General features: G+C 37.7%; 1 protein-coding gene across 1 annotated transcript in view; it reads right to left on the bottom strand.

Annotated features, from left to right (window-relative positions):
- Window positions 1-5,630, bottom strand: part of urp2 (urotensin II-related peptide) — a 10,172-nt gene extending 4,542 nt beyond the window's left edge. Inside the window, exons 1-3 of the mRNA XM_017438757.3 lie at window positions 3,710-5,630; window positions 2,586-2,909; window positions 2,383-2,417 (exon numbers count right to left, since the gene is read on the bottom strand). Of these exons, the coding sequence (XP_017294246.1) occupies window positions 2,383-2,417; window positions 2,586-2,909; window positions 3,710-3,830 (480 nt within the window). The 5' untranslated portion in view covers window positions 3,831-5,630. The remainder of the gene's footprint in view (window positions 1-2,382; window positions 2,418-2,585; window positions 2,910-3,709) is intronic.
- Between the last annotated feature and the right edge of the window lie 22,308 nt (window positions 5,631-27,938).

Consider the following 27,938-nt stretch of genomic DNA (forward strand, 5'->3'; position numbering starts at 1 on the left):
CACGTTAACCAACACAACCCTACAACATCCAGGGCCTTAAGGAACTCTGGACGAATCTCATCCACCCCCGGAGCCTTGCCACCGAGGAGCTTTTTAACCACCTCGGTGACCTCAGGACCGGAGATTGGAGAGCACGACCCAAAGTCCCCAGGCTCTGCTTCCTGAATGGAAGACGTGCCGGTAGGATTGAGGAGGTCTTCGAAGTATTCGGCCCACCGACCCACAACGTCCCGAGTGCCCGTCAGCTGCTTCCGGAGTCCCACAGGCCAAAAATGCCCGATAGGACTCCTTCTTTAGCCTGATAACACGTGGCGATAAATGTTTCGTACAACCGTTTCAACGACAAAAATCACTCTAGAATGCATCAAATTCTTAAGTTTCCGCCCCCTTTATTGGGGCATTTTCAAAAAGGTCAATTAAATTTTTTTACACATATAAGAAAATACACTATTTTTCTTAATATCTATTGAATATGAAGTCACTGATTAGGTCCAAACTCTGACAATTTAATTTTTAGTGAAGCGTGTTTTTTAACTAATTTGAGAGCTCGAAATAGGACCTTATTTTAAAAATTTGTATTTCATAAAATATCTGTTCCAAAGGCACAGAATGTTCAAAAACAGAAAGAAGAGATGTTTCTTCATTAAACAGTGTTTAAAAAATATTTAAAAAGTATATATAGTATTTTTTCTATGCATTGAAAAGTGCCATTTTTGGTCTTATTAACTTGCTGAATTTGAAGCGCATTTGCCCCCAAAACACAGCTGGATACCATGGCAACCACCTAATATTATGCCAAAATATTTTGGGAAAAATTTTCACTAGCCAAGTACTATTTACACACCCAGTTTCATTAAATTCCATGAGATGTCACTTTCCATGTTTTTTTTCAATATGACTGATTTTCTCTGTCAGCTGCTCTTAAAAAAGAGTTTTAAACATACATCTATTGATGACAATAAAATACTCTCAAAATATCTGAAGCTTCTTAAAACAGCTTACATTATTACCTCTACCAAGGAGGTGATGTTTTCAGTAGCGTATGTCTGTCTGTCTGTCTGTCTGTCTGTCTGTCTGTCTCTGTCAGTGTACATGATTACTAAAAAACGTTACAAACAGATTTTCATAAAATTTTCAGAAAACGTCAAACATGATACAAGGAAAAAGTGATTAAATTTTGGATACAGGAAGTTTTTAAAAGATTCCGCGCAGACAGTGATCCTATGACCTTGGTGGAGGTTTGCGTTCTAAGAGTGCTTCTAGTTATTATTATTATTTTATTTTATTTATAATATTTCGGTAAAACCCAGACTGTAGCCTAAACCACTAGGAATTTTGAAGTCGCTATATACGCTGAAAAAAGCTTCTCTTTTATCAAAACATATTTTGAAGTACAACAATTTCCGAAAAAGTTGGAAGTTGCATAGAATGTAAATTAAAAATAGCGTGCAAGAATTTGCAAAATGAAACTTTTGTTTTTAAAAAAGGTCATTTTGATTTTGATGGCAGAAAAACATTTCAAAAAGTAGTTAAAGGGGCAACAAAATGTTGCAGAAGTAAGTGGTACAAATAAGAAACAGCTGAAGGAAGATTTTGGTAATTGCAATAGGTCAGTAAATTGAAAAAGCTGAAAAGCTGTTCTGTGGTTAGATGAAGCAAGATTTAATTTTTTTTTTTTGAAACCATGAACACCACATCCTCTGTACTTAAGAGGAGAGGGACCATTCAGCCTGTTATTAGTGCTCAGTTGAAAAGCCTGACTCTCTGGTATGGGTGCATTAGCACCTACAGAGATGGGGAACTTCCACATCTGGAAAGGCTCCAACAAAGTAGAAAAGTATGTACAGGTTTTAGATCAACATATGCTCCCATCCATCAAAAAGTCTAGACATTGTCTTTTTTTAGTGAAGGCCTTGTATATTTTTGCAGGACAAAGCTAAACTACAGACTTTATCTAGTACAACAGCATGGCTTCATAAAAGAAGAGTCCAGCTGCTTAACCTGTTTGCAGTCCAGACCTCAACTTAAAATGTTTGGCTAATCATGAAACAAAAAATCTAGAAAAGATGACCCAGGACTGTTGAACAGCTAAAATCCTACATCAGACCAGAGGACAACATTCCCCTCCAAAAACCCCAGCAGCTGGTCTCCTCAGGTCCTAGACATTTATAGACTGTGGTTAAAAGAAGAGGGGATGCTTCACATGGCCCTGTGTCAACCTTTTATAGATGTGTTGCTGCCATCACATTTAAAATTAACTTATTGTTTCATTAAAAAAATAAACAATTTCTTAGTTTTAACATTTGATATGTTTACTATGTTCCACAGTAAATAAAATTATGGTTATTGAGGTTAGTTGTGAAGTATTTTTTAAATACTTACCACTTTAAATTTTCTTCCTGGATTCCTTCCATTTGCTAAAAAAAAAAAAAAAAATCAAAAATCAAAACAAGTTTAAGAAAAAGTATTGATCTAATTACCTGGGTATTTAAGGAGGATTCTAGATACAGTGATCCCTTTGAGTAAAAACTATGAATTATAAAATTAAATAGCTGAAAGTAGCCTTAAAACAAACGTGTTATTACCTCGTGAAATGATGTTGATTTGCGAGCCCAGTGTGCTGTTAAATGTCTTGTGCATCTCCTCCAAGGCAGAGATCATTTTCTGTATCTTGGTCCATTTATCTGGGCCAGCTGTGTCTGTGTAGATTTGGAATCTCTCAGTCCTGGTGCCAGCGGTGATGGTCCTAGTTGGCATCTTGTCTGTGGTTTTTGTTCTATCAAGTCGGGCTGTTTTAGTACTCAAAAGACGAGGTTTTATGTTTTGACTCAAATTTAGTTGTGATACTTTCAGTGGGATAGATGATGCACGAGAGGGAATCTGAAGACGGTCTGGTGGTTTTCCAAAGCCTGAAAAAAAAGGAAAAAAGTAAACCAAACTTATAAAAATAGTCCAAGTAAATTGATTTAAATGAATACTTAGTGATTTGTTTCCCTAATATTTTGATAGGAAGTTATCATAAAGTAGTTGTCTAGATCTAGGAACAAGATAATGTTTCTTGCTTGACTCTATAACAAGTTTTCTGTGAACAACACAGGGTCAAAAATATACATAAAGGCTCAAGCATATACAAACACCCCTAATAATATTTGCATAAATCTCCAAGTTGCACCTGTATCAACCAACAAGCTTCAAGTAGAATTCTGGCTGATATTTGACCACTCTTCTTGACAGAATTCATAGTGTTCATTTACTGTAAACTGGTTAGTTGGCTTTTAGGCATAGTTCCCAAACTTTCAGAAACATTGGGGCTTTGGGAAGGTCATTCCAGAAGATTAATGTTCGCTTGCTTTATCCAATCAGAAACATTCTGATGTGTTTGGGATCATTGTCCTGTTGAAATACCCAACCAGGTTTCAAACAACTAGCTGTTGATATAAGGTGAAGTTAAAAAATTTGAAGTTAGTCCACCTGCTTTACTATTCCATCAGCTGCTAATTTCAGTCCCGCTCAAGGTGTCACTTTTGAAACAGGGGAGCAGGGGCATTCATCACCAATATTGGGTAAATGTAAATGTCTTACCACAACCATAATCATGCACTAAACCATTTTTGTCAATAGCAATTCATTTCACTGACAGCCTTTTAAAAAAGTACAGTGTCTCTCATCAGCTACAACAAGCTGTGTCTTATCATTTGTCTGCTCTCACCTCGTACTGCAGCAGTTTCTCCGAATCTCTCATTGGGTGCCGTTTCAACTTGCATTCCAAGAATCATCAGCATCATCAAAGCTACTGTCATTCCACCCTGAACCGGTGCTCTGGAAAGCATTGTGACCGGTGTTGAGATGAGTGTGTGCTCTCAGCCTGTTGTCAGGTATGGTGAACTCTGATGTTCCAAATTCGGTGGTAGAATTTTATTCCACAAGCTGTTTTGTTATGCAAGTTCTGAGTCCATTGTGTACTCAACATCCAACTTTCCAGACCTTTCCAGACCAGATGGTGTAGACATAAAATCAGATAAATAATTTAAACTCCTGATTTCCTACTTGCCTGTTTAACTACTGTTGCTGGCTCATTCTTTGATGACCCGACGATCCTATATTACTCTGGACTCTAGTTACAAGAATGCTCTTCAGCAGACAAGAAGTTTGAAAGTTTCTTTTTTCTTCAACCTCTACACTGGTATTGGTTAGTCCCAAGTCTTCAAAGCATTTGCAGCTGAAAAGCCTCAATTCTTCAAAATCATATTCAATGGATGCGCCTCTTGATGAAGGCTTGTCAAGAGTACGAGTTCCTCTTCCTAAGACATTTGCTAATCTTGTCTTTATAAACCTGAGCTTGGCCTAGAATGTCTGACTGATTGCCAATGACAGACCTGGAAATGTCTCCAGTCCCGCCCTTTCTTACTGAGTCAATTGGTGACATTTGGGGAGTTTGGCGGCAAGCTTTGTGTGTTTGGTGTCAAACCTATCTTTTTGTGTGTGGTATGTGTGTTTAAGCCTGGGTTTAATGTTTATGTGTGGTGTATGTGTGGCCCAGGCTGTGTAAGCGGTGATAAGGCAGTTCTTAATGTTTGCTCAGGGGCCACAGAAGGAGAAAGGACCTCTGACGCATGAGAGCAAGGAGACACAGCGACTGCACACACACACACACTCACACAGAGCTCTTTAAACATCAATACACACCAAAACAATATGCCAAACCTGTATACAATAAACACATGCTATTCTGGGGTCAATTTCAACTTTGGAGAACATGTGCAAACAGATTTTTCTTTATTCTGTTGTTCAGTGACATCTACATCCTTCAAATGTGAAGTTGACAGAGCTACTACAACTATACACCCTCCTCTCGTTTGACTGAGGGATGAAATCAAGATGAGCAATTTTGGGAGTTGATGTGTAGAAATGTAAGAAAGATAAGTGTGTGTTTGTCAGTTGCTGGGTGAAGCAAAGTCAGCTGAAGAACATCCATTCATCCATTCATCCATTCCCACTTCTTATTTGTCGGCTGGGCTTTGACGCTAATGCACTGGGAGTTTCTGAGTGTCCTAGCGTCAGGAAGGTAGGAGTTGGTAGGGTTGGCAATATATTTATCTGACTCAGAAAGTCTCCTGTCTCTTTCAGCTTTTGCATAATGGAACAGAACATCTGACTTTTCCTGCCAAAAATACAAATAAGGAATGATGTCAATTTCAGCTTTTCTGACAGAGTATAACAACAAAGACAATAGGTAGAAGTGGTAGGGCCCCATCTCGCCACTCCACCCACAGCAGCTCCAACATTGGAGTGCCCTTTTTATACACTACACTAATCAGAACATTGAGAAAAGAAACTTCATTAAATGTAGTGTGGTCTGCCATACAGAGCTGTGGTCATACTCTATGAAATCTGCCATAAAGGAAATGAGCATTTATTTACATCTATAAAAATGAAGGGTTGCATGATGACAGTGTTTTGTTTGAATTGGCGATGATGTGTTTAGACTTATGCTGTGTTACATCTGTCTCTATCATTTACAGTTTAACCTTTGCATATTTTTAAGAGTGCCAATCAAAGACTGGTTCCTGCACAAGTTTTTGGTAAAACAATTATTAAAAAAATACAGTTGTTTTTACTCAAGTCTTGACTCTTGTTGATTCTCATAGTTTTACCTTGCTTTTGTGTGTTCAAATATTTATTTTTCTAACACATTTAGCTGGAATAAGTTGTTTCATGTATAAAAGATGCCTCTTGTAAATGGACTGTACTTATATACGCATCCAGGCCACTCGAGGTGCTTTACAACCCAATCTGTGGCCTCATTTATCCATCGCACACATTCATACGGCACTGAATTTCCACAAAGCTAATCTAAACAAATCAATCTATAGACTCTAATCAGTGCTTTAAATTCCATTCATACAACAGTGAGGCACAATGGAAATAGTGAGGAGTTCAGTGTCTTGTCCAGGGACACTTTAACGTGTGGCATACTGGTGGAATTGAACCTTCAGTGGTCTTGTTGAAACCACTACTCTAACCACTGATCTATGTAACACCATGATGCTGTGATGGGGAGAAGACTTAATGTCTATCACTAGGGCACAAAATCTAGTTCCAAAAATACAACAATGCAGCCTCTATAAACTGGGCGCAGTTGCCAAGTCTGTTTTTTATAAGCAACTTTGAGCTTGTTTTACTGTAAAATTGCTTTGGTTTAAGAAGTGTAGTTGCTTTTGTAGGTTTACTCCTGTTTGTCTGCTAATCAACTAGTTTGTCTGATTGCAGAATGCATACCTGCTCCACTCTGTCTCTGAATGGCTAACCCTTGTTGCCTTCGTTGGTTGAGTTGGTGAATTCTCCCTGTAAACACAGGTAACACCTGTAACACCCCCAAAATAAATGGATTCTCTGACTAATGGGTGAATGATCTAAAAAAGAAAAAGTACAATTATTCACTTAATTGATGTTGTAGGAACTGCTAAATGAATAAATAAATTTATATCCATCCATCCATTTTCTTCCGCTTATCCAGGGTCAGGTCGCGGGGGCAGCAGCCTAAGCAGGGAGACCCAGACTTCCCTCTCCCCAGCCACTTGGGCCAGCTCCTCCGGGGGAATCCCAAGGCCTCCTCTGTCTCTCAGAATGGTGGAACCAGGGCAATGTTTTTGCGTATGTTAAATGTGGAAGGCACCGGAGAAGAGGAAGGTTGTATGGGCGAAATACTGACATCTTCATCTCCACCAGGATGGGTAGTGAAAACAGTGGTCGGTTTCTGAGATTGCAGCTCCAGCTCATGCATTCTAATAGCAGTCTCAACTTTAATTTTTCGGCATTTAAGCTGGAACTCAAATTCATCCTTCCGTTCCCATTCTTTGGCTTCAAGTTCTAGACGAGCCAGACGTACCTTTAGACGTGCCTCAACACTGGCTTTTGGGGATTCAACAGAGATGGGCTCAAACCGTGGGAGAGAGGCTGGTGGTTTATCCCCCACTGGCTTAGCAGCACCAGGTGGCGTCTCTATTCCATTCCCAGCACGATCAGTGGCGTCAGGAAAGGAGGCTTCCAGTTTATCCACTTCCACCGAGAGAACTCCTTTTTCAACCAAGCTACTAAAGACAAGAGATTTCAGTTCACCTTTGAGCAGAGTCTTAGACACAGGAATACCAAATCATCTGTTCTACAGACATTAAACTGTTGTACAGAAGGATCATGTAAAAACCTCCTCCAAACTAAAGTGTGCCATGTTCAATTCTTCTTTTTTTTTTTTTAATTCCCGGACGAGCCCCCACTTATGTTACACCCCCACCCCAGGATGACTAAGGGGAAATTGGTAAATTCTGGCACTGGGCGTAACACAAAATCAGTACTAGTAAACAGTTGATGTCAGTAACGAAAAACAGTTTATTTTACACTTTGGGGAAGACAAAACCTCCATCACAAGAGGGGAAAAACACACAGGGAAGTTTTAAGCTTCGGGATCTCCCAGGCCAAAACAACAAACAAAACACCCCCTGCTAACTAGAAAATAAACCAATGCCTTTCTAGAGGAGAACTGAAAAAAAGGTACAAATCCTGAACTCCCCAACTAACCACAAAACAGGAGAAAACACTGTAGAACAAAAAGAGGTGGAGAACCCCTACCAGCTTCCACTGTGGACAGAAACACAAAACTTTAGTTAGACACTTGATTATTCACAATACGTACAGCTCACACAGACAGGATCACCCAAAACTCCACAAACAGCCGTCAGCAGCCCGACAGGATCACTGCAGATCAAGGTCCAGGGAAAAGGAAAAAGGGGCTTGACATCTCTGGCATGGAGACCTTTATGGAGTGGCTGACGAGCGCCGACACATTTCACCTATGGCAGCCAGGTAGAACTGAAACACAAAGAGATAGCTCTCTCATGAAGAGAGCCCCTAGAAGTCAGTGACCGTAACAACATATTTATCAAGTGGCCTTTCTAGCCTTCATTTAAAGGCTGCAGGGGTGGAGGTGGGTGGGTCGCTTCCTTTGGGCTTGTTTTTGTAGACCTGGTTGCTTGTTTCTCTTGCTAGATCTGGCAACATTGAAGCCAGGTCCTGCTGGCTTTAATTACCAACAATGAGAGAGGGCAGGAAAACTTGGTCTATCCGTTTACTGTATGTCTATGGCGCCAATCTGTAAGTACTAAAACACTTTTATTACTATTTAATTATTTTTTTGGGGGGTATTATCACCATTTTTGATTCATTACTCCTCTCACACCTTTGAAAAGTTCATCAAATCATGTAGCCCAATTGAGCTGTTGTGTGTTGTGACTTTTTGGATCAGTATGTTGTACGACGTTGATCACATGACTATTTTAGGCTTAATTTCTACTCTGTGTTTCTGTCTGCTTTTCTGATAAAGAGTGCTGTCAGAGAGTGACAGACTCAGGAATGTGGTTACCATGTTGATCTTAATGAGCCACTGGTAGCAGCTTTCTTTTCATCTTTTCATTTTTTTTAAATCTAAAAATGCTTTATTTATCAATGAAGCCTTTTTAATAAAGCAGAATGCAAGACATACTGTGGTTCTTTATAGAGAATAAAAACTAAAATGATTAAAAAAAACTGCATACACAAATTCAAAAATCTTTAAACAAAAACTACACCTAAAACCCATGAAATGATCAAAATTAACTAACTAAATAAATAAAAACGTGACATTTGTTTTCAGAAAAATATTCAGAAAAAACTGGGACTAAATATATAATGTTTTGATTATTAAGAGATTCTGATTTTAGTTTGTATTTAATCTGAAACGCCATCAATTTTGACAATTCCTTTTTCTTTTACATATTGTTATACAAAGACAAAATATCAGTCTGTTAAATTAATTTATTTTGTGTCATGTTTGAGATTTGATGTCTTTTCCTCTATAAAATAAAAACAGCTGAATGATAATCCTTTAAAACAGTTTCCACCTTTTGTTGTGTTTGAGCCAGTCACCACTAGAGAGCAGTCCATCTCTAGAAATGTCCTCCACACTGATCCATAACTGAGAAGTTTCCTTACTATAAATGTGAACAATACATGAACTTAAAACTCTACATCACTTTTGATTAAGTTTAGTAAATGACAATCTTTCTTCAAAAACTTTACATTTCAAATGTGTTCCAGTTCTAAATGTTAAAAATTGAAAACAATGGAATTTCTTGCTGCATTTTTATTTTAAATACTTCCAGTATTTCCATTTTCTCTGTTTAGGTAGAGCGTATTGTTTATATTTAAAGCAACGTTTTTCACTTGCCCTAACAAACAAAAAGAAATTTTGGTATCATGTGTTTTCAATTACATCAATAAGCAAATCTATTTTATTTATCCCACAAATTAAAAAAAATAACAAAAGTGTTCATATTTAACACGGTTGTACTTCCTTTACATAAGCCATGTGTACTTTTTAAAAAGATTACACATCTTTCTAGTAATGTTGGAAAAAACTGTTAATATCCACATCTTTTATATTTTTTGGATTGTAAAGGAAATAGCTTTCCTAACATGCATTACAGAAAACAAAACAGAGTTGATATTTTCATGTATATCAACTCTGTACTGTATGTCAGCAGTAGCCAATAAATATTATAATTATTTGAATTTATTGTTTTCACAAGCTTATTTACGCAAGAATGTCTACAGAGCAAATATTACTGTACTGAAACCTAACAAAAAATCTTTAATATGTGTACTTTGTTTTATATCCACTTGGTATTTTTTCATTTTTTTTATTTCTTATTCCTTCATTGTACTGTAAATAGTGTCACATCAATTAAAAAATTAAATTAAATTTAAAACAGCTAAAACTGTTTACCCTTGCCTTAAAGTTTTGCATCACATGTTATGAAACATGGAAATTTAAATTGATTGTGTATTTTTTAAAATATTTACTGTAGGTATATTTAATTGTGATTTTTCATTTTGGAAATAATTAGGTTAATTGGCAACAGGTCAGAAAGAGGACTGGGTATAAAAAGAGCATTTTTAAAAGGCTAAATCTCTAAAGGTGGGTAGAGGTTCACCAAATCTGAAAAAAACCATGTCTAAAAAAATGGAGCAATTTCAGAATAATGTTTCTCAATGAAAATTGCGAAGACTTTGAAAATCGTATCATCTACAGTTCAAAATATCACCAAAAGATTTCAAGAATCTGGAGAAATCTCTGCGCTCAAAGGACAAGGCTGAAAGTGAATAATGGATGTTTGTGATCTTTGGGCCATCAGGGGTCATTTCATTAATAACAGGTTTGATTCTGTTCTGGGCTCAGAAACAAGATCACTGTCTGTAAGCACATGTCCATCTGTCCACACATGTCCATGTTTAGCACTGTTTTGTTGGAGAGAGAAGGTAGACCTGGCCTGTGATATAAGCAGAGGAATGATCTACCTTCACTACAAGAATATTTACCACTATATTTTATTGCTGTACCTATGGTACAGCAATAAAATCTGGTTGTTTTAGTCAAGATTATGTTCAAATATATTTTTCCAACTATATTTAAAATTCCTGTTAAGGACCAACCTTCAGTATCTTAAGGCTTTTTTCCCATAAATAATTATTTAATGGTAATGAATGGAATGAACTTAATTTATTTATTTAGTCCGATGGACAGTTTCCGACTTTAAAAATTCCCAGAATTTTGCAACCCTCATCACCAGTATGGATAATTCCTATTTCATCTTGATTGATTAAAATAAACACGTTAAACTGCAGTCCAAGATGAATTAATTCAAAATTATAAAAAGCAAGAGATGGGAAATGTTTTTTAATGTATAACAAAGTAGTTTCTAAAAATTATTTATGAGTTCAAAAAGAAAACCTAAAAATTACTTTTTAATTGTATGTTGCAACCATATTTACCAATGTTTGTAAAAGTAATTGTTACAAATGACAGCTCAGTTTTATATTTTTAATCAAATGTGGACTGCAAAACTGAATAATTGTATCCTGGTTTCATTGACGTAAAATTGATTAAATTTACTTGAGTGGTAATCAGAACATCGTGACCATGTGACAAAGAAAACCAGGTTAAAAAAGAAGAGAGTGGCAGAAAGTGAGAGAAAGGAGGGTGTAGAATAGAAGAGATAGATCAGGAATAAAGGGATGGTGAGCTTGACGAAGAGGAAGAGGAGATCACCCCTGGGAGAAAGATGAGAGAAAGAGAGATGAGGAAGGTCAAAAATGAGAGAAAGAGAAAAAAGTGAATGAAAGAGAAAATGTGTAAGAAGAAGAGCTGGTGATGGAAAAATTATGTCTGTGTGTGTACGTGTGTAGGGCTGTGTGTGTGTGTGTGTGTATGAGCGAGGGAGAGAGAGAGAGAGAGAGAGAGAGAGAGAGAGAGAGAGAGAGAGACCAAGAGAGGGAGTGATTTGTTTTCAGTGAAAGGTGAGGCCACTTAGCTGAGGCGTAGAGCTATAGCGGAATCTATTACCATGTGTCAAAAGAAACACGAGAAGGGCATGACCTGACTATGTGTGTGTGTGTGTGTATGGGGGAAAGTGGATAAAGAAAATAAAATCAGGTGTTGTTGCTTTTGGAGGAACACAATTGTGTTTTATCTAATTGGTTTTTGTATGTCTGAGAAAAAGAGAGAGCATGAAAAATAGATTACAATATTTTGGTGGACTTCATGAGCTGTAATTCACATGAAAGTTCTTCTTATTTTCAACTTGTATATCTATTGTATGGTCTACCCTCCTCTTGTTATTTTATTGTGTCTAAAAACAAGCACCTTGGAGCAGCAAACCAAATTTCATTGTAATGCAAATTATAATGACAATAAAGGTGATTCTGATTCTGATTCTGGTGATGAGCTAAAAACTCTGTTTGGATAATATGGAGCTGGGAGGTTTTAGGACATAATGTGGATTGGTTATTGAGAGCTTAGTAATTGAGAAGAACTTAATTTGAGTTCAAAACCTAATAGGCAACCAGTGAAGAGATTCCAGTTTGAGAGAAATATGGTCTCTTTTGCCTGTTTCAATCCTTTCTCTAGCTGCTGTCAGGTTGGGGAGAGTTGGTCAAACTCAGAATGCAGACAGACAAGGAGGAACTTAAAGTAAAACTAATTTATTCACAAGAAGGAAAACAAAGACTGACGTGGCAGCAAACCAAAACTAAATCCAAAACACTAACAAAGTCCAAACAAAAAGTGAATGATTACAAAACACCAAAACTAAACACAGGAACCAAATAATACAATTAAACTCAATGCAAAAACAAATTCAAAGACCCCCAAATCCAGACAGCTGCAGCCTTTTGAATCAGCTGAACTTGTCTCAGATAGTTCTTGAGACATACAAATAATATGCAAGCGTAGCATTTCTATATACTGTGTGTATATGTATGTAAATAGTCATATAAATGTACTTTCACATCATATGGTAGTCATGTATTTGTGATGAATTGAAATTTGGTTATTTCAGAGGCTGACTAGTTTGATTTGGCTGAAGCAGTGGTCAGATCCAACCAGCAGGGGGAGTCTAGCGCTTGCGCTAGCTATAGTGAAGAGCACCGGAACTTCCTCCTTAGATAATAATAATCGCTGGAGCAGAAGCACCGTGTCCGGCTCTTTTATTAAAATTCTCCCCTTCTTTAGGGCTTTTACATATTAATGGTTAGAGAATGTTTGAATTAACTATATACGTATCCTGCAGTGCATAAATAATTAAGGTAGTTCCTTGTAGTTACGTCCATTTGTGAACCCTTCTAAAGTGAAGACTATTTACATTTTATTAGGTATTTGTTAGTGAAGACAAAACACATAAGTTCCTTTTCACCTGTGGAAATCAAAGCAAAATCAACACCTGCATGTTCCATTACTTCAATTTGAAAAAAAAAGCAGTTTTCCAGAAGCCTTAAAATCTTTAAGTAGTTGTTCTGCCACTGGACTCTCTTTAAATGCAAAGGTGTTGTTGGCCATAAAAGGTTTTCACTGTCACCTTCTTCTTTTACATTAAAAAAAATAAAAGAACATGATTGTTATGTCATTAACAATCAATGGGACAGTTGACTGTGTTGTTGTTGTGTTTTTTGCAACTTTTGCCTGTGTGAGGAGAAAATTGTGTGCTAGACATGCCTAAGGCCAGTCGAAAAATTCTGCAGACTCACACAAGCAACAACAAATCCATAAAAAGTTTATTTTAAAAAAAAGTTAATTTGCTTTAGCCTTAACAAATCCAGTGCCAGTGAGGAGATGGAACCACAGGAAGTCACGGCAGTGCAACAAGCAGGAAATCAAAAACGGGACTCAATTGCAACTTGTAGTTTTTGGTATTTGCAGCATTTTTTCTTTTGCTTCTGTCTGTTTTCTGTGATTGCAGCATTTTTGTTTGTTTGTTTTTGCTGCATTTGTTTTCCTTCATATTTGTGTTTTTGATTGTCCCTTGATGGTTGGGGTCGTGTTTTCAGGTACATCAGCATCAGCATAGTCTACATGTTAGAATGATCCCAGAGGATCCGTCACACTAAAAGCATTTTTGAAAACCTTGATAAAGGCGGTTCACATTAAACAGATTGTTTTGCCCAGAAAAAGAAAACTGGGGCTGGCCCATGGAGCCAGGCCTATAGGGTAGGTTGCTGGTGAGTGCCTTCAGAGTTTCACATGTAAAGAGGCATCAGGTGGGAGTGGTTTGTGCTGCGCTCAATAAAGACTCTCTGCCTTTCTTGTAGTTTCTGAATGGTGTCCTTGGAGGGGTGCCATGTGAGAATACCATCCTTCTCCTCTGGGATTTCAATTCCACTGTGGGAAATGACGGGAGATGAATAGGAGGAACAACCTCTCTCAACTGGATCCGAGTGGTGTTCTGTTGGACTTTTGTGCAAAGCATGGATTGTCAATAATGAACATCATGTTTGTTTAAACATTAGGATAGTCCTTAAGTGTACTTGGTACCAGGCTATCTTGGGCCAAATGTCAATGGTAGATTTTGTAATAATACTATCAGACCTGTGACCCTGTGTCTTGGACACTCTTGTAAAAAGAGACATAGCTGTCAACCAATCTCCACCTGGTGGTGAGTTGAATTTGGTGGAAGGAAAGACAGCTTTGGATGTTGTAAATTCCAATGAGTTGTGAGGGTGAACCAGGAACATCTGGCAGAGGCTGCTGTCCATGAGATCCTAAACTCACACACCCAGGAGACTTTTTCCCCACATACTGTGGTAAATTTGGGACATGAAACCTAAATAAGGTTGACAGGTAGCTCCAGCTATTTGTCTCCAATGGTCTGTCATAATAAGAAAGAAGTTGAGCCAAAATGCAAAAGCTCTCAACTGGTTCATAATTATTTCAACTCTCACCTGTGTTCTTGAGATTTAGATTGTGACCAAAAGAAGAAGATCCCATATACAAGTGGGAAAATTAGGTTCCTCTGTAGGCTGGATGGTCCTAGCCTTTAAGATACAGTGTGAAGTTCAGTCAGTTAGGAGGAGCTCTAAGTAGAGCTGCTGCTCTACACAGAAAATAGTTTGCTGACATGGCTGGGCATATCATAAAGATGCCTCCAGTTTGCTTTGCTTTGGAGGTATTTCAGGCACATCCTTCTGCAAGAAGACCAGAACCTGCTGGAAGGTTCATATGTATCTCCTCCTTGGCCTGGGAACCCATTGGGATGAGCTAGGAAGTGTCGTTGAGTGTATTCAGACAAAACAGTTTTAAGAACTTGCTAAGGGGTATAAGGACTATTGGTCCCTCCATGGAACATATTGAAGGACCTACATTTTTGCCTTCACACTGCCAGGGGAACATTGTGAATGCTCAAAATTCTGCTGATGGTCAGAGCGGTTACTTCAGTTTTCCACATGACATTCACCACCACCAACAATGAAAGACTTGATAGTTGAAGCTTTGTGTTGTGGGAATTTGGTTAATCTTTTTAAAGCAATGTCTGAAAGGGAACTACAAACATTCAGAAGGAATCATGGGAGTCTTTATGAGCCTTGACTTATAAAACAGGTGTGTCTACTTTGTGCTGCACACATTTGAAGAACACATCATAGCAGATATACAACATCAATATATGAGGGATATATATATATATATATATATATATATATATATATATATATATATTTAAAAGTGCCACCTACAAATTTACGGATCCTGGTACACCTTTGCATCCCTGAATTCCACTGCTTATAGAATATTTTCTCCCTCACATACTAATATGTGAATATTTATTCATATTTGATGTGAAGTCTGATAGAAATCAATGAGGTAATCAAGTTGTCGCTATCAAATCTCTGCATCAGAGGCATTTTGCATATTCACCATTGCTCACATCATTAAAAACAAATCCATCGACGCCACCTCCACTGACTTGCCTTTAATTAGTTTCAACAAACATATTGAACAGTGTCTCAAACACACCCACACACACACTAACATATTCAAGTGTGCAAACTAAAAATTGCTGAATCGGTATAAATTTCATAAAAAACATCTAAGCTGGAAAACTGCTTTGTGGTCAGGCCTAAACTGACAGCCAGCTAATGTGTTTTAATCTGCACCTCCTGTGGGGTAAATAAAAATTGTGCATGCAAGGGTCTACCATGATCAACAGATACCTTGAGATGGTCTTCAAAATCTCTTTTTTTAAAAAACCTAATTTGAAATCTTCTGGTTGATCTAAGGGTAATTTCATTTAAGTAAATGTAAACGTTAACAGTCTTTGAGTACAAATTAATGTAATACAAAAAAATGCCTCCTCTTTATGTTGTTTGTAGCTTCAGATCTACAGTAAATAACTGCCATATGTATTTGGTAAAGCAAGGTTTAATGTTTGAATATGCTGTCACTAAAAAACTTTCCAACATAAAGGGTAATGTTTGTGTTAAAATGGAAATTTCAACACAATACCACAAGCATTTCAAATGCAAGATTATCTGTTGTCATTTTTCAAGCTTCTCATTTCTTACAGTAAGACTCAGCCCTTTGCCCAGTTATGAGTGTGTTTAATATTTTATTCCTCAATTTACCCATATTAATGTATTGTATTTTTACCTGCGCCTGGAATACACTTTGATCTACCACTCTGAACTACTCACTTGTACCATATAAAACATTCAAATGGCCATTATCAAATGTAAAAATTCTGCTGTGTCCTTACAGCCACTGAACAGTTTAAGCACCAGCTCATAATCATTGTTTTTCTTCCCGTGTGTGTTTTTTCATTTTTAAACCTTATGATTATTTTATCCCCTGCTGATTTTCTAAGTTTCTTCCATATAATTTCATTCAGTCTTCCTGGGAGGAATAAGTGATTTTCACTTGTAATGTTACTTTATAGTTCATTATACCATTGAATCACATAACTCTTTGCTAGCCCACCAGTGGCTATAAATTCTGACAGAAATTCTCATCTCAAAATTGCATTCCTCAACTTTCTTCAGACCTATGATGCGATCTGTAGCTTTTTATTTGCTCAGGTGATGTAGAACCTGATGACTGTGACATCATACATGTGTTATTCTATGTACTTGTCACTATCTATGGAACAGCATTATTTAGACAGGTCTGAATATTTGCAAGCAAAACTGAAATAGCATTAGGTTTCAGTGATAAACATGGTTTTGTCTGTCGTAGCGTAAGAGTGTCTGCCAATATACTATGTCATGATATCCCAGATAGTATGGCTTGTTTGGAGCCAGAAAATCTAACAGCACCAAGAAAACATATTTATCTGTTAATACTAGGGATGTGAAGACTTTATGACCGATGCAACTGCATTGATAGAGTGGCCATATGTCGATGCATTTAGGATTAAATCTAAATGCATCAATTTAATAATTCTTTGTACCAATAAAATCTAATCTGTTTTTAAATCAAAAGTCTGCAAACAGGTTTGTTTCTACAGGCATTCATGACAGAAAAGTTTAAGTGGTGCAATTTTGTATGAAGAACAATTCCCTCTCTGCATATCTTACAGTGGACTAGGGGTGTTCCAAGTGATCCAAATCTTGATGCCAATATTGGTATTCGCATTGAAACAATTCTAGCGTAAGGAGATCCATACTTTACTTTGTTTCTTTTGTCTATTTTCAGTATGTTGCTCCCAATCCATATGTGCACTGAAAGGATTGATACTGTAGCGTTCTCTCTGCTAGCAAAACAGCAGACCAGACGAGTTGTCCTCACCAGCCGTTTATTGTAGAACAACACAACAGGGAAGATACAGGTTCCGACTCTGGTTACAGGTTGTTTGTCACACCGTCGCAGTGCGCACCCAGGCGGAGCAGCCCGCCAAAATCCCAGACCAGTGCGAGAGCGAGTCCCCTCCCCACCCTCCTTTTCCCAATAACACTTGCGGCAACACATAACATGCCTAACTTAAAGTGACAGTAACACCAGAAGTGCACAATAACCCTTTACGAATCGTTACAATACTGATTGAGCATTTGAAGTCTTTCACTTCGTTTGGAAAGCATTTTGCTAGTTTTAACTAGCATTTTACTTATTTTAGCTAGTGTTTTGATAGTTTTAGCTTTTAGCTCATATTTTACAAATTTTAGCTATCTTTGCGCTTCTTTTAAGTTTTAACTACTATTTTGCTCCTTTCAGTTTGTGTTCTGCTTGTTTTAACTTGAACAACTCAGGTTCAGCAAAGTAATTTAACACTAATCACTGCATTTTCACAAAAAATGTAATTATGATTAATATTATTATTTGACCAGAAACATTGGCTAAAATCTGTTCAGTGTATAAAATTGCAAAGAATCAGTTAAATATTAGTAAAAAGCAAAAATCTGTAAATCATAAAAATATATTCAGATTTAAATTATTGATGATAAAGCTTGACACACCTTTGTCCTCTACCTGAAGGCTGCCCCTAGAAGTGTTGAATCACTTCAGTATCAGTGATACTGGTTCTGTGTTTACTTGGTATCGGATCACTTCCAGTTCTTGCTCCTGGCCATGAGATGGTCCCATGGGACTCTCCTCTTGCTCCTGTTCTATTCAGCAAGGGAATCAAGACCATCCTGATTCACCAGTGGAGGTTCCTGCATGGTCTTCTTCCTGTCGTTGAGGGGGTTGGGCTACTTCAGTGATGTCCAATTCTGGTCCCGGAGGGCTACTATCCTGCATATTTTAGGGTGTTTCTCTGCCTTGACTCGCCTGATTTAAATGACTGATTAACAGGCTTCTGCAGAATTCAAAGTCCTGCTGATGACTAGGGAAACATCTAAAACATGCAAGATAGTAGGCCTCCAGGACCAGGATTAGATACTGTTTGGCTATTTAATGCCCAGCAACAAATCTTGGTCACTGCATCTTTGCATGCCAGTATTTATGAATAACTGTATATTAACAAATTAGTGCAGACTAATGGAAATCATTCCACTAGTGGAAAGAAGTAATTATTTTTCAGGTATGGGATTTTTTTGGGGGGAGGGGTTATAGCATATGTTGGTAGCATTCTTCATTACATTTCTTACATTTGGTTGTATGGTTTTTCACAAACTTGGCAGAGTTTTTGCTAGCAATAAAAAACATTATTCTTTAAAAAAGAAAGGAAATAATGACACCTGGCTAAAATGGCAATACCATTATGTACTACAATAAAGCTTAGATGATTGCAAACTTTTTAGATTTTGTTTCCATGTCAAATTAGGTAGTGCTGCAGCTGAACATTTTGAAAACAGTGTTTAGTAACATTTCAGTCACTTTATGATGTGTGATTTTGGAGTCAAAAACATCCTGTACATTCACAAGTTTTGCTGAAAAAAAAATCCAAGAAAAAGGCCTTTTTACACCAGCACTTCAACTGTTATTGTGTGCAAATTGTAAAATTTCTTAGTTTAAGGCTGCTTGTGGTTCTTCTCGGGTGATAGAAGTGTGTGTTAGTGTGTGTGTGTGCAAGAGAGAAAGGGAGACATATAGCTAGATTTGATGCGGTCATTTTGACACTTGAGAGGTTTTCCCTAAGCAGCAAGAGTCAGAGCTGGCCATTTTAAACGTACTTACATATAAACACACACACACACACACACACACACACACATGCTTACACCTCTTTTGCCTTACTGCTCCCACAAAGCCACAGGCCATCTTGGGAACCATTAAGGTAACCGGAGACCACCGCAATGGGGAAAGGACACAAACACAGAGAGAGAAGAGGAAGGTGAGAGATTGCGATAGGTAATAGAGACAGATGAGGTGAAGCTGTGGTAGTTTTTTTTTTTTTTTTTCCTTTGGAACACTTTATTATCCTTGAGATGCTCGTAGTATAACATATGAATCCACTATGATAATCTGATTGGATGGCATACTGAAGAAGCACTGTTGGTACACATATATTAGGTGTGGGAGAAATATGCTAACACTTAGTTAAACAAGACACTGAATCCTGAACTTCGATTGATCCAAGTGAGCATTGTGTTTTGGAAGATCTCCCTGATATGACAAGACTGATGCCGAGACAACCTTAAAGAATGACATTATTTTCTCAGATTTGACTTCTAAGACTGTCAAAGACAGAAATCCTAAGGGAAGATCATTTTTGTAAAGAATACACAATTTTTATGCACTTGACTTTAAGTGTGACTGTTTTTTGTCATAATATATATATATATAGATTACTTCCTGCCAATTTTGGACCACAACTGGAAGCAAAAGTATCATCGGAGCACAGCTTCATGTTAATAATTTTACCTAACTTTGGTAATTGCGGTCATGTCTAGTCAATGTTAATTTTTATTTAAAAAAGCAATTAGGAGCAATGGTACTGTTGATTTGTTTGAGTTAGTTTTTAGCCTAGAAATCCTTTCATCTGCTTATATTTCCATCTTCAGGGGGCTGAAGCTTCAGGTTCTAGAGGTGTCTTAAAGTTAAAGTGGTTCAAAAAACAAAAAAAATATTTTTCCTATATTTTACTCTAAATATTTTTAGTTTGTTTAGTAGCTTTTTTTATTTTAGGTCTTTACAGTTATCCCCTTCTTGGGGTTTTAAAAATGACTAATCTATAGAGTTAGGAATACAGATATGTTCTGGCAAATATTTTATCTGATAGGGTTTATTATGAATGGTCCCTGTGGTAATATGATAGCCAGGAAGTATTATTCCCCACCATCCTACACAGCTCATCATGTGGCCTGGTTTCACCTGAAGTAGAGATTGATGATCAGGTTGTAATTACATGACATTCAGCAATTTTAAATTTAGTTTTTCACTTTTAAAATTTATACTCAGTGACATCTTAGGAGTTCTTATGTTCTACTAGAAAGTTAAGTTGGTGTTTTTTAAATTCATCATTCTGGTAAAAAGCAAAACATCAAAATGACATGTGTGATCCAAAATCCAGTGTGTGGATGGAGGGTTAAACGTTGAGAAAAAATATTGGATATGTTGTTAATTATGTCATTAGATTTTTATTTTATTTACATGACTGAAGACCTTGAAAAAGATTTTAAAAATAGTTTAAAAATAATTGAAATGGTGACACACCATTTTAGTATTTACAGTAATTATTTTATGTGGAGCAGCTTTTCTACTGTTTACTGTAATTCCCATGTCTGGCCCATGGTTTCTCTCTGCCAGCACAAGGAAAGCGACTGGCCTGAAAAGACAGTATGATGGTAAAGAAAACTAGCATGGTTACATCTAAATGAGACTTTAAACACATATTTATGGACATTTGATAGAAAACCATTTCTTTGGGTTGACCTTGCTGAATTTTAATTTAAGACCACTAGGCTATAATAATGCTATATATGATATCCAGCCTCCTCTGTTTTCCCACAGTAAATTATTAAAGATGCCAATGCATAAGCACTGAAGCACCCTTTTTATTTTTCTGTTTTAAAATAACTATGTGGCTTGATCAATGGTACGCTAAGACTTTTGCTAGCAGTAAATCATATGACATAGACACAATTTAAAAAAAAAAAGTCAAGTATGTATATAGTATATGTAAGTATGTATATTCAATTATGGAAATTTGGTGAAATGAGTTAGAAAACCCAGCCCTCTTTGCAGCTCTATAGCTCATAGTCATACTTCACAGTAGAAACATCATTCAGAGTTTAAAATGGTCACAAAAAGTTAGACTATACTTGATTGTTCTGGCATTTGGATATCTTTAACAGTTTTTACACAATCGCAGTTTATAATATTTAAAGATTTTACAAAAGAATGTTCAATTTAAAATGTGATAATGTCACAATAACGTTTGTACTGTCTAGACTTTTATATATATATATATATATATATATATATATATATATATATATATATATACAAAAAATTCATTTCTCACCCTCCGCGGGTGGTCTCTTTTTCATCCTCTGAGCTCAGGTCCTCTACCAGAGGCCTGGGAGCTTGAGGGTTCTGNATTGCACCTCTTTGGATCTCTGACAGTTGGCTCACTTCCCTCCTTGTTACCTTGATTTAATATATATATATATATATATATATGTGTGTGTGTGTGTGTACCCAATTGTTGTTTCTGTGTTGTAAAGCACTTTGAATCGCCTTGTTGCTGAAAAGTGCTATATAAATAAATTTCACTTCACTTCACTTCACTTCACTTCACTTCCTGTTTTCCTGGACAGTTGACCCGAAGTACTTGAAGTTCTGCACCTTTGTGACCTCTGCTCTTGTAGCCTCACTGTTCCACCTGCCTCTCATTCACACACAGGTACTCTGTCTTGCTACAGCTGACTTTCATCCTTCATCTTTCAAGTGCATACCTCCATTTCTCTAAGTTCTCTTCCACCTTTTCCCTGTTCTCACCACAGATCACAATGCCATCTCCATCTCCTGTTTTGCCTTTGCTACCTTTCTATTTGTCCTTGCTGCATCTCCCTATATTCCTGTCTACTCTCTTCAGTCGTCTTGCTGTCCCATTTTTTCCTGGCTAACCTCTTTCTCTGGATAAGTTCCTGCACTTTACTATTCCCCCACCAGAGGACACACCAAGTACCTTCGCACCTGTCTCTCTAATCACTGTTGCTGTAGTAGCCCAGTCATCTGGACGTTCTTTCTTACCACCCAGAGCCTTTAACAGCTCCTTTCTGAACTCCTCACAATATTCCTCCTTCCTCATCTTCCACCATTTGGTCCTCTTCTCCACCTTTATTCTTTTCCTCTTCTTCACCACAACACTCATCCTACACACCACCATTCGAAGCTGTCTGGCATGATGTTTGATTGTCTCTTATCACCACTCTGTCCTCCCTGGGAATACTCTCTATTACTTCATCGATATCTTTCCAGAATTTCTCTTTCTCTTCTACATCACATCCAACCTGTGGATCAAAACCACTGACAACATCCAGTATTAGACCTACTTCTACCTTCAGACACATCACCCTATCTGACACTCTTTTCACCTCGACTACATTTCTTGCTCACTCCTCCTTCAGGACCACCCCTACTCCATTTTTCTTCCTATCCACACCATGGTAAAACAGCTTAAACCCTGCTGCGAGCCTTGCTGCCCTTCCACTTTGTCTCTTGTACACATAACACATCTACCTTCCTCCTCTGCATCATGTCAGGTAGCTATCTACCTTTGCCTGTCATTGTTCCTACATTTAGAGTTGCTAATCTCAATCCTACACTCTTGATTTTCCTCTTCTTCCTCTGTCTTCTGGCACGTTTCTCTCGTCGTGGTCTTCGACTAACAGTAGCATATTTTCTCATTATTATCATCATTATTTTTATATTTTATTTCATTTCACCTTTAAGGGTTTTCTCTCAAATCCCTCCAAAGTGCAGAGGGTACACATCCAAGTTTCCATAGATTTTCATTTTATCTGAGCTCATAGTTTTTTTTTGTTTGTTTGTTTGTTTTTTTTTTATGATCTTGTTTTTATCTTTGATTTCAATTGCACTGTGTAGCACTTTGAGATTTTTGTTAATGAAAAGTGCGGTATAAACTGGATTTATTATTATTATTATTATTATAGTTTTCTCTTTAAAACTTAAATTAAAGGGATTTTTGACTTGTCCTATTTCCTACATGAAATAATGTAGAATAAAAACATTTCTTTTAACATTTAAATTTCAGGATTTTTTTTTATGTCTGACAGCTTTTGCACAGTGACTGTAACTCTGAGGGTTACTTTTTACTCTGTGTTTCCATCAGCCAAACTCATGAAGACTATTGCCAGGAATTGACTGACACAGATGTACAGTTACCATGGTGACTCTAACAAGCCACTGGTAGCAGCTTCGACTCATTACACTTGTTATACGACAACATTTTCTCAGCTTAGATTATTGCGAAAGGAAGTCCCAAATTCCTATTGGACTATAGAGAAGAGAGTTGATGTATGTTGGAATTTTGAGCAGCTGCATTTGCATTAGTTAGAATTGAAACCAGATGTTTGATATATTATTTAAAGACACAAACATTTTTTAAGTCATTATTTAAATCATTTAAATGATTAATCATTAAATCAGACTAAACCATTTCTGTTTTAGGTCAGTTAACATTCACAAAATTATTTCTATTTGCTAAATATCTGAATAATGAGAAAGATAATTTTTTGGATTAGTCACAAGTCACATGTTTCCAACCCTTTTCTTAGTATCTGGTAGTATTTACTTTTAAACTGTATAATTTGGATCAGATGTTTTGGGTTTCCTTCTACAAGCTTCTCAATAGTTTGCAGGAATTTTGTCCCATTCCTCCTGACAGAACTGGTGGAGCTGAGTCAGGTTTGTAGGCCTCCTTCTTCACACACACCTTTTCAGTTCTGTCCACTAATTTTCTATAGGACTGACATCAGGGCTTTGTGATGGCTGCTCCAAAACATTGACTTTGTTGTTCTGAAGCCACTTTGTAACTAATCTGGCAGTATGCTGAGGGCCATTGTCCATTTGAAGACCCATTTGTGTCCAAGCTTTAACTTCCTGGCTGATGTCTTGAAATGGTTCTTCAATTTTTCCACATAGTGTTCCTTCCTCATGATGCCATCTATTTTGTGAAGTGCACCAGCCCTTCCTGCAGCAGAACACCTCACAACATGATATTGCCACCCCCTTGCTTCACAGTTGAGATGGTGTTCTCAGGCTTGCAAGCTTCTTCTTTTTTCATTCAAATGTAACGATGATCATTATGATTAAATAGTTTAATTTTAGTTTCATCAGACCACAGGACAACAGGCTCTTTGTCCCTGTGTATATTTACAAACTGTAATCTGTCTTCTTTATGTTGTTTTGGGAGTAATGGCTTCTTCCTCACAGAGTTTCCTTTCAGTCCATGTTGGTTCTGGACTTGTTTCTCTGTGGATAATGACATTCTCTGACCAGCTTCTGCAGCATCTTTGCTGCCATATTAGGATCTGTGCTTTTAGAGTTATTTTTTGGTAATCTTTTGTGTTAGGTTTTTTAATTATATGGAGTTCATAAAATCTGTAGTTCTGTTTGCTTCCAAAGCCATACCATTGTCATATTGGTCTTCCCAAATTGTTCAAAGCATAATAATGTTAGTGTATGTAAACATTTGGTTTCAACTGTATATTAGCAATTTATTCCTTGTGTGATTTAAGCAGGGCTGTGATGCATAAATGCCACATTAATGTGTTACCAAAGTGTCTTCAGACTGTGAACACTGATTGATTGTGTGTGTGAGTTAATTTCCAGAAAACAATGCTCTCCCTCCTGCTCCATTTTTCTATTAAGCAACAATACACTTAAAGTCTCAGTCGGTCTGAATCGCAAGAGGAGACGCTGCTTTGCCTTAATGTCACTTTAAAGAGATCAAGACTGCACACACTCACAGAAAGAGGTTGTGTGTCAGTGTAGAAGAATGAAGAAAAGAAAGTGAAGGACAGAGACGATGAAAGTGACTGAGTCCTCCAGTCTGCAAACATCTTTTATACAATTAGAACTTACAGTAAGCTTTTATCAAGGAAACATACTGGAAACTCTCTCTCTCTCTCTGTATGTTTATATTAGTTTTCCTTTTTTTCAAATACTGGTGGACATTTCCTGAAAAACACTCAGCCTCTTTCGTCAGAAAGAAAAGAAATGAAAATGTTTTATGTTGTCCAGTCCGAAAAGCACTTGGTAAATTTCAACTAAGAGTTGGTCTCAGCTGTGTTCTGTTGTTAGATTACTTCAGTGGTAACTCCTGTCCTCTGATCTGTGTCTTACATGCAGACATATAGGGAATTACAAGATAAATACACTTCTTACACTTGTCACATTCCTTTTTATTACCCTGCTGATTTTAATATTTTGGATGTCTGCTCTGTATAAAAACCAGAGTAAACTAATTAAATCATTATTTTATACTATGTTAACTAGCATCCTGTAGGTCAACCAGTTAGCTGCAATGGTACGATTTGAAAATAAACCAAATGCAATGATGCAGTGATGACCTATATGTGCATGTACATAATGGAAAAAACAACTCCCACAGATTACCATTTAACTCATTTATGCAGATTTGTGATGGATTGAAATTTGGTTATTTCAGAGGCTGACTAGTTTAATTTGACTGAAGCAGTGGTCAGATCCAACCAGCAGGGGGAGTCTAGCGCTTGCGCTATAGTGAAGAGCACCGGAACTTCCTCCTTAGATAATAATAATCGCTGGAGCAGAAGCACCGTGTCCGGCTCTTTTATTAAAATTCTCCCCTTCTTTAGGGCTTTTACATTTGGAGGCACCGCTGGGATATTGATGGTGAGGCGCGGGAATCCTACATCAGAGGAGAACGCCCCATATCAACCATCCCTTTATCAAAACCCAGGAAGTGGAGAGTGCAGCTACAGCAAGGTGATGCCCAACCAAGAGGACTGTGTATTCTGAGGTGCAGAAAAGCTACTAGGAAACAACAGTTCTGCGGTAACTGGCGAAACACTATTCTTCAGCACACTTTACCACTGACCTAGAAAAAAAATCATACAGAAAAAAAAAAAAAAAAATGGATTCAGAAGTGGACACTCTACAGTTTGAGATTAAAGGAGCCCTCTTCCAACTTACCAGTGACCAGCTGATTGAAATATGTGATTTCCTTGGAATTTCAGGAACAAGCAAAGAAAATATTACAGGCAAAACTCGTAATATTCTTGTTTCACTGATCAGCAAGTATATTGAAAGTGATGAACTGAGACAATTAGAGGATGAAGGAATGTCAGCTTTGCTGAGTTTAATGGACATGATAAAATCAGTGCAGACAGTTGTCAGAGACAGCACAGCAGAAAAAGAAAATGAGGAAGAGGAGAAATTAAGCAGAGAACTGGAACAACTAAAACTCATAGTTCAACAGAAAGAAACTGAAATGAAAACCCTGGCAGACAAAAATACAAAGGACATTAAAACAGTGTTTGCCCCGGCTTCCCATGCCCATGAAAACAACCTCCCATGGAGAAAATAATTTAAGATTTCAGGTCAAATTGGCGACCCTGGACAAAAGGACAGGTTAACCTTTTCCAGTTTGGCCCGCCAAATAGACAGCGGTCTTAGCAAAGGTTACCTTGAATCAGAGATAGTGGATGCTGTTATCAGGGCAATAGTACCTGGCCTACAACTGCGCAGCTACTTAGAAGGAAAGAGTGATCTGTCCCTTCCCACTCTTAGAAGAATTCTTCGTTCACATTATCAAGAGAGAAGCGCAACTGAGTTATAAAAACAACTTACCACAGAAGTGCAGAGCAGCAGGGAGACAGCACAGAATTTTGTGATCAGAGCAATGGACTTACGCCAAAAAATATTGTTCGCTTCACAAGAGTGTGAGTCTGGCCTTAAGTACGATCCTGCATTAGTGCAAAGCATGTTCATGCACACGGTTCTCACAGGCCTTCAGAGTGATAACATAAAGGCTGATCTCCAGCCTCACTTGTCGAAATCAAGTACTTCATATGAGCTGCTCCTTGAGGTTCTTAATATTGCCTGTGCTAATGACAAAGAGAGACAGGAGAAGAAGAGGAACACGACACAAAGGTCTACCGGTGTGCACGCAGTTCAGTCTAATGATTCAAATAATGAAAGGAGACATGGGGAGCACCAAAATGTTGCTGCACTCCCTTCAGATGTGCTGTCTGACCTGAAAGAAATCAAAGCAGATATGGTTTTGCTCAAAGATCTCAAAACTGAAGTTGCACAAATCAGAGAATCCATCTACAACAAAGAAGATAAAACCAAATTGCAACCTGCCATGTGTCAAGAAGCAGAATATGGTTTTCCCTACCACAGGGCTTATGCTACTCCACAGCTTGTTCCCTGGAGCACAGAGGGTGCAGCTGTTCATCATCAGAGAGGACCTCTGCAGGAATATCAAGGTACCTATGATCCAAGGTCAATTAGAGGAAGTACTCAATTTCAACAGAGATTTGCACCACAAAGATACCCAGTGCCGCGCCCCCGACCAAGGTGCTTTGCATGTCAGCAGCAGGGAGAAAATCTCTGCCAGCACTGCTACAGGTGTGGAAGCAGCGAACATTTCCAGGCTGGATGTAGAGGATATCGACGCACGCCCACCACTGCGAGAGAACACCCTTTAAACGAGGGAGGGTTGCCCCCGAGGGACAGGGAGTAACCACATCCACCAAAACGTCCCAAAGATGTGCCAATTGTGGAGGAATGGAAGGATGCCAAATGTTTGGACAGTGTTCAGTGTGAAAAGGAGTACTCTACTGTTCCAAGGAGTGCCAGGAGAGTCATTGGCCAGAACATAAAGAGACCTGTAAGCCACCCACAAACACTGAACCAACTTCTGAAAACATACATCTATGCACAACTATGACAGGGAAAAAGAAAAACAACACTATCAAAGAAAGACTCTACATTAGTTGACCTGGTTGGTAAGAAGTGTCTTGTTAGCTGCATTCTAGAGCAGAAGAAAACACAGGCGCTCTGGGACACTGGTTCGCAGGTCTCTGCAGTTGATGAAGCATGGAAAGCGGAGAACATCCAAACATGTGAAACTTCGAGACATAGCAGAAATTAAACCAGGTGATCCCCTGCAACTTGAGGCTGCTAATGG

Source organism: Kryptolebias marmoratus, linkage group LG23, assembly GCF_001649575.2.
Source record: "Kryptolebias marmoratus isolate JLee-2015 linkage group LG23, ASM164957v2, whole genome shotgun sequence".
Lineage (NCBI taxonomy): Eukaryota > Metazoa > Chordata > Actinopteri > Cyprinodontiformes > Rivulidae > Kryptolebias > Kryptolebias marmoratus.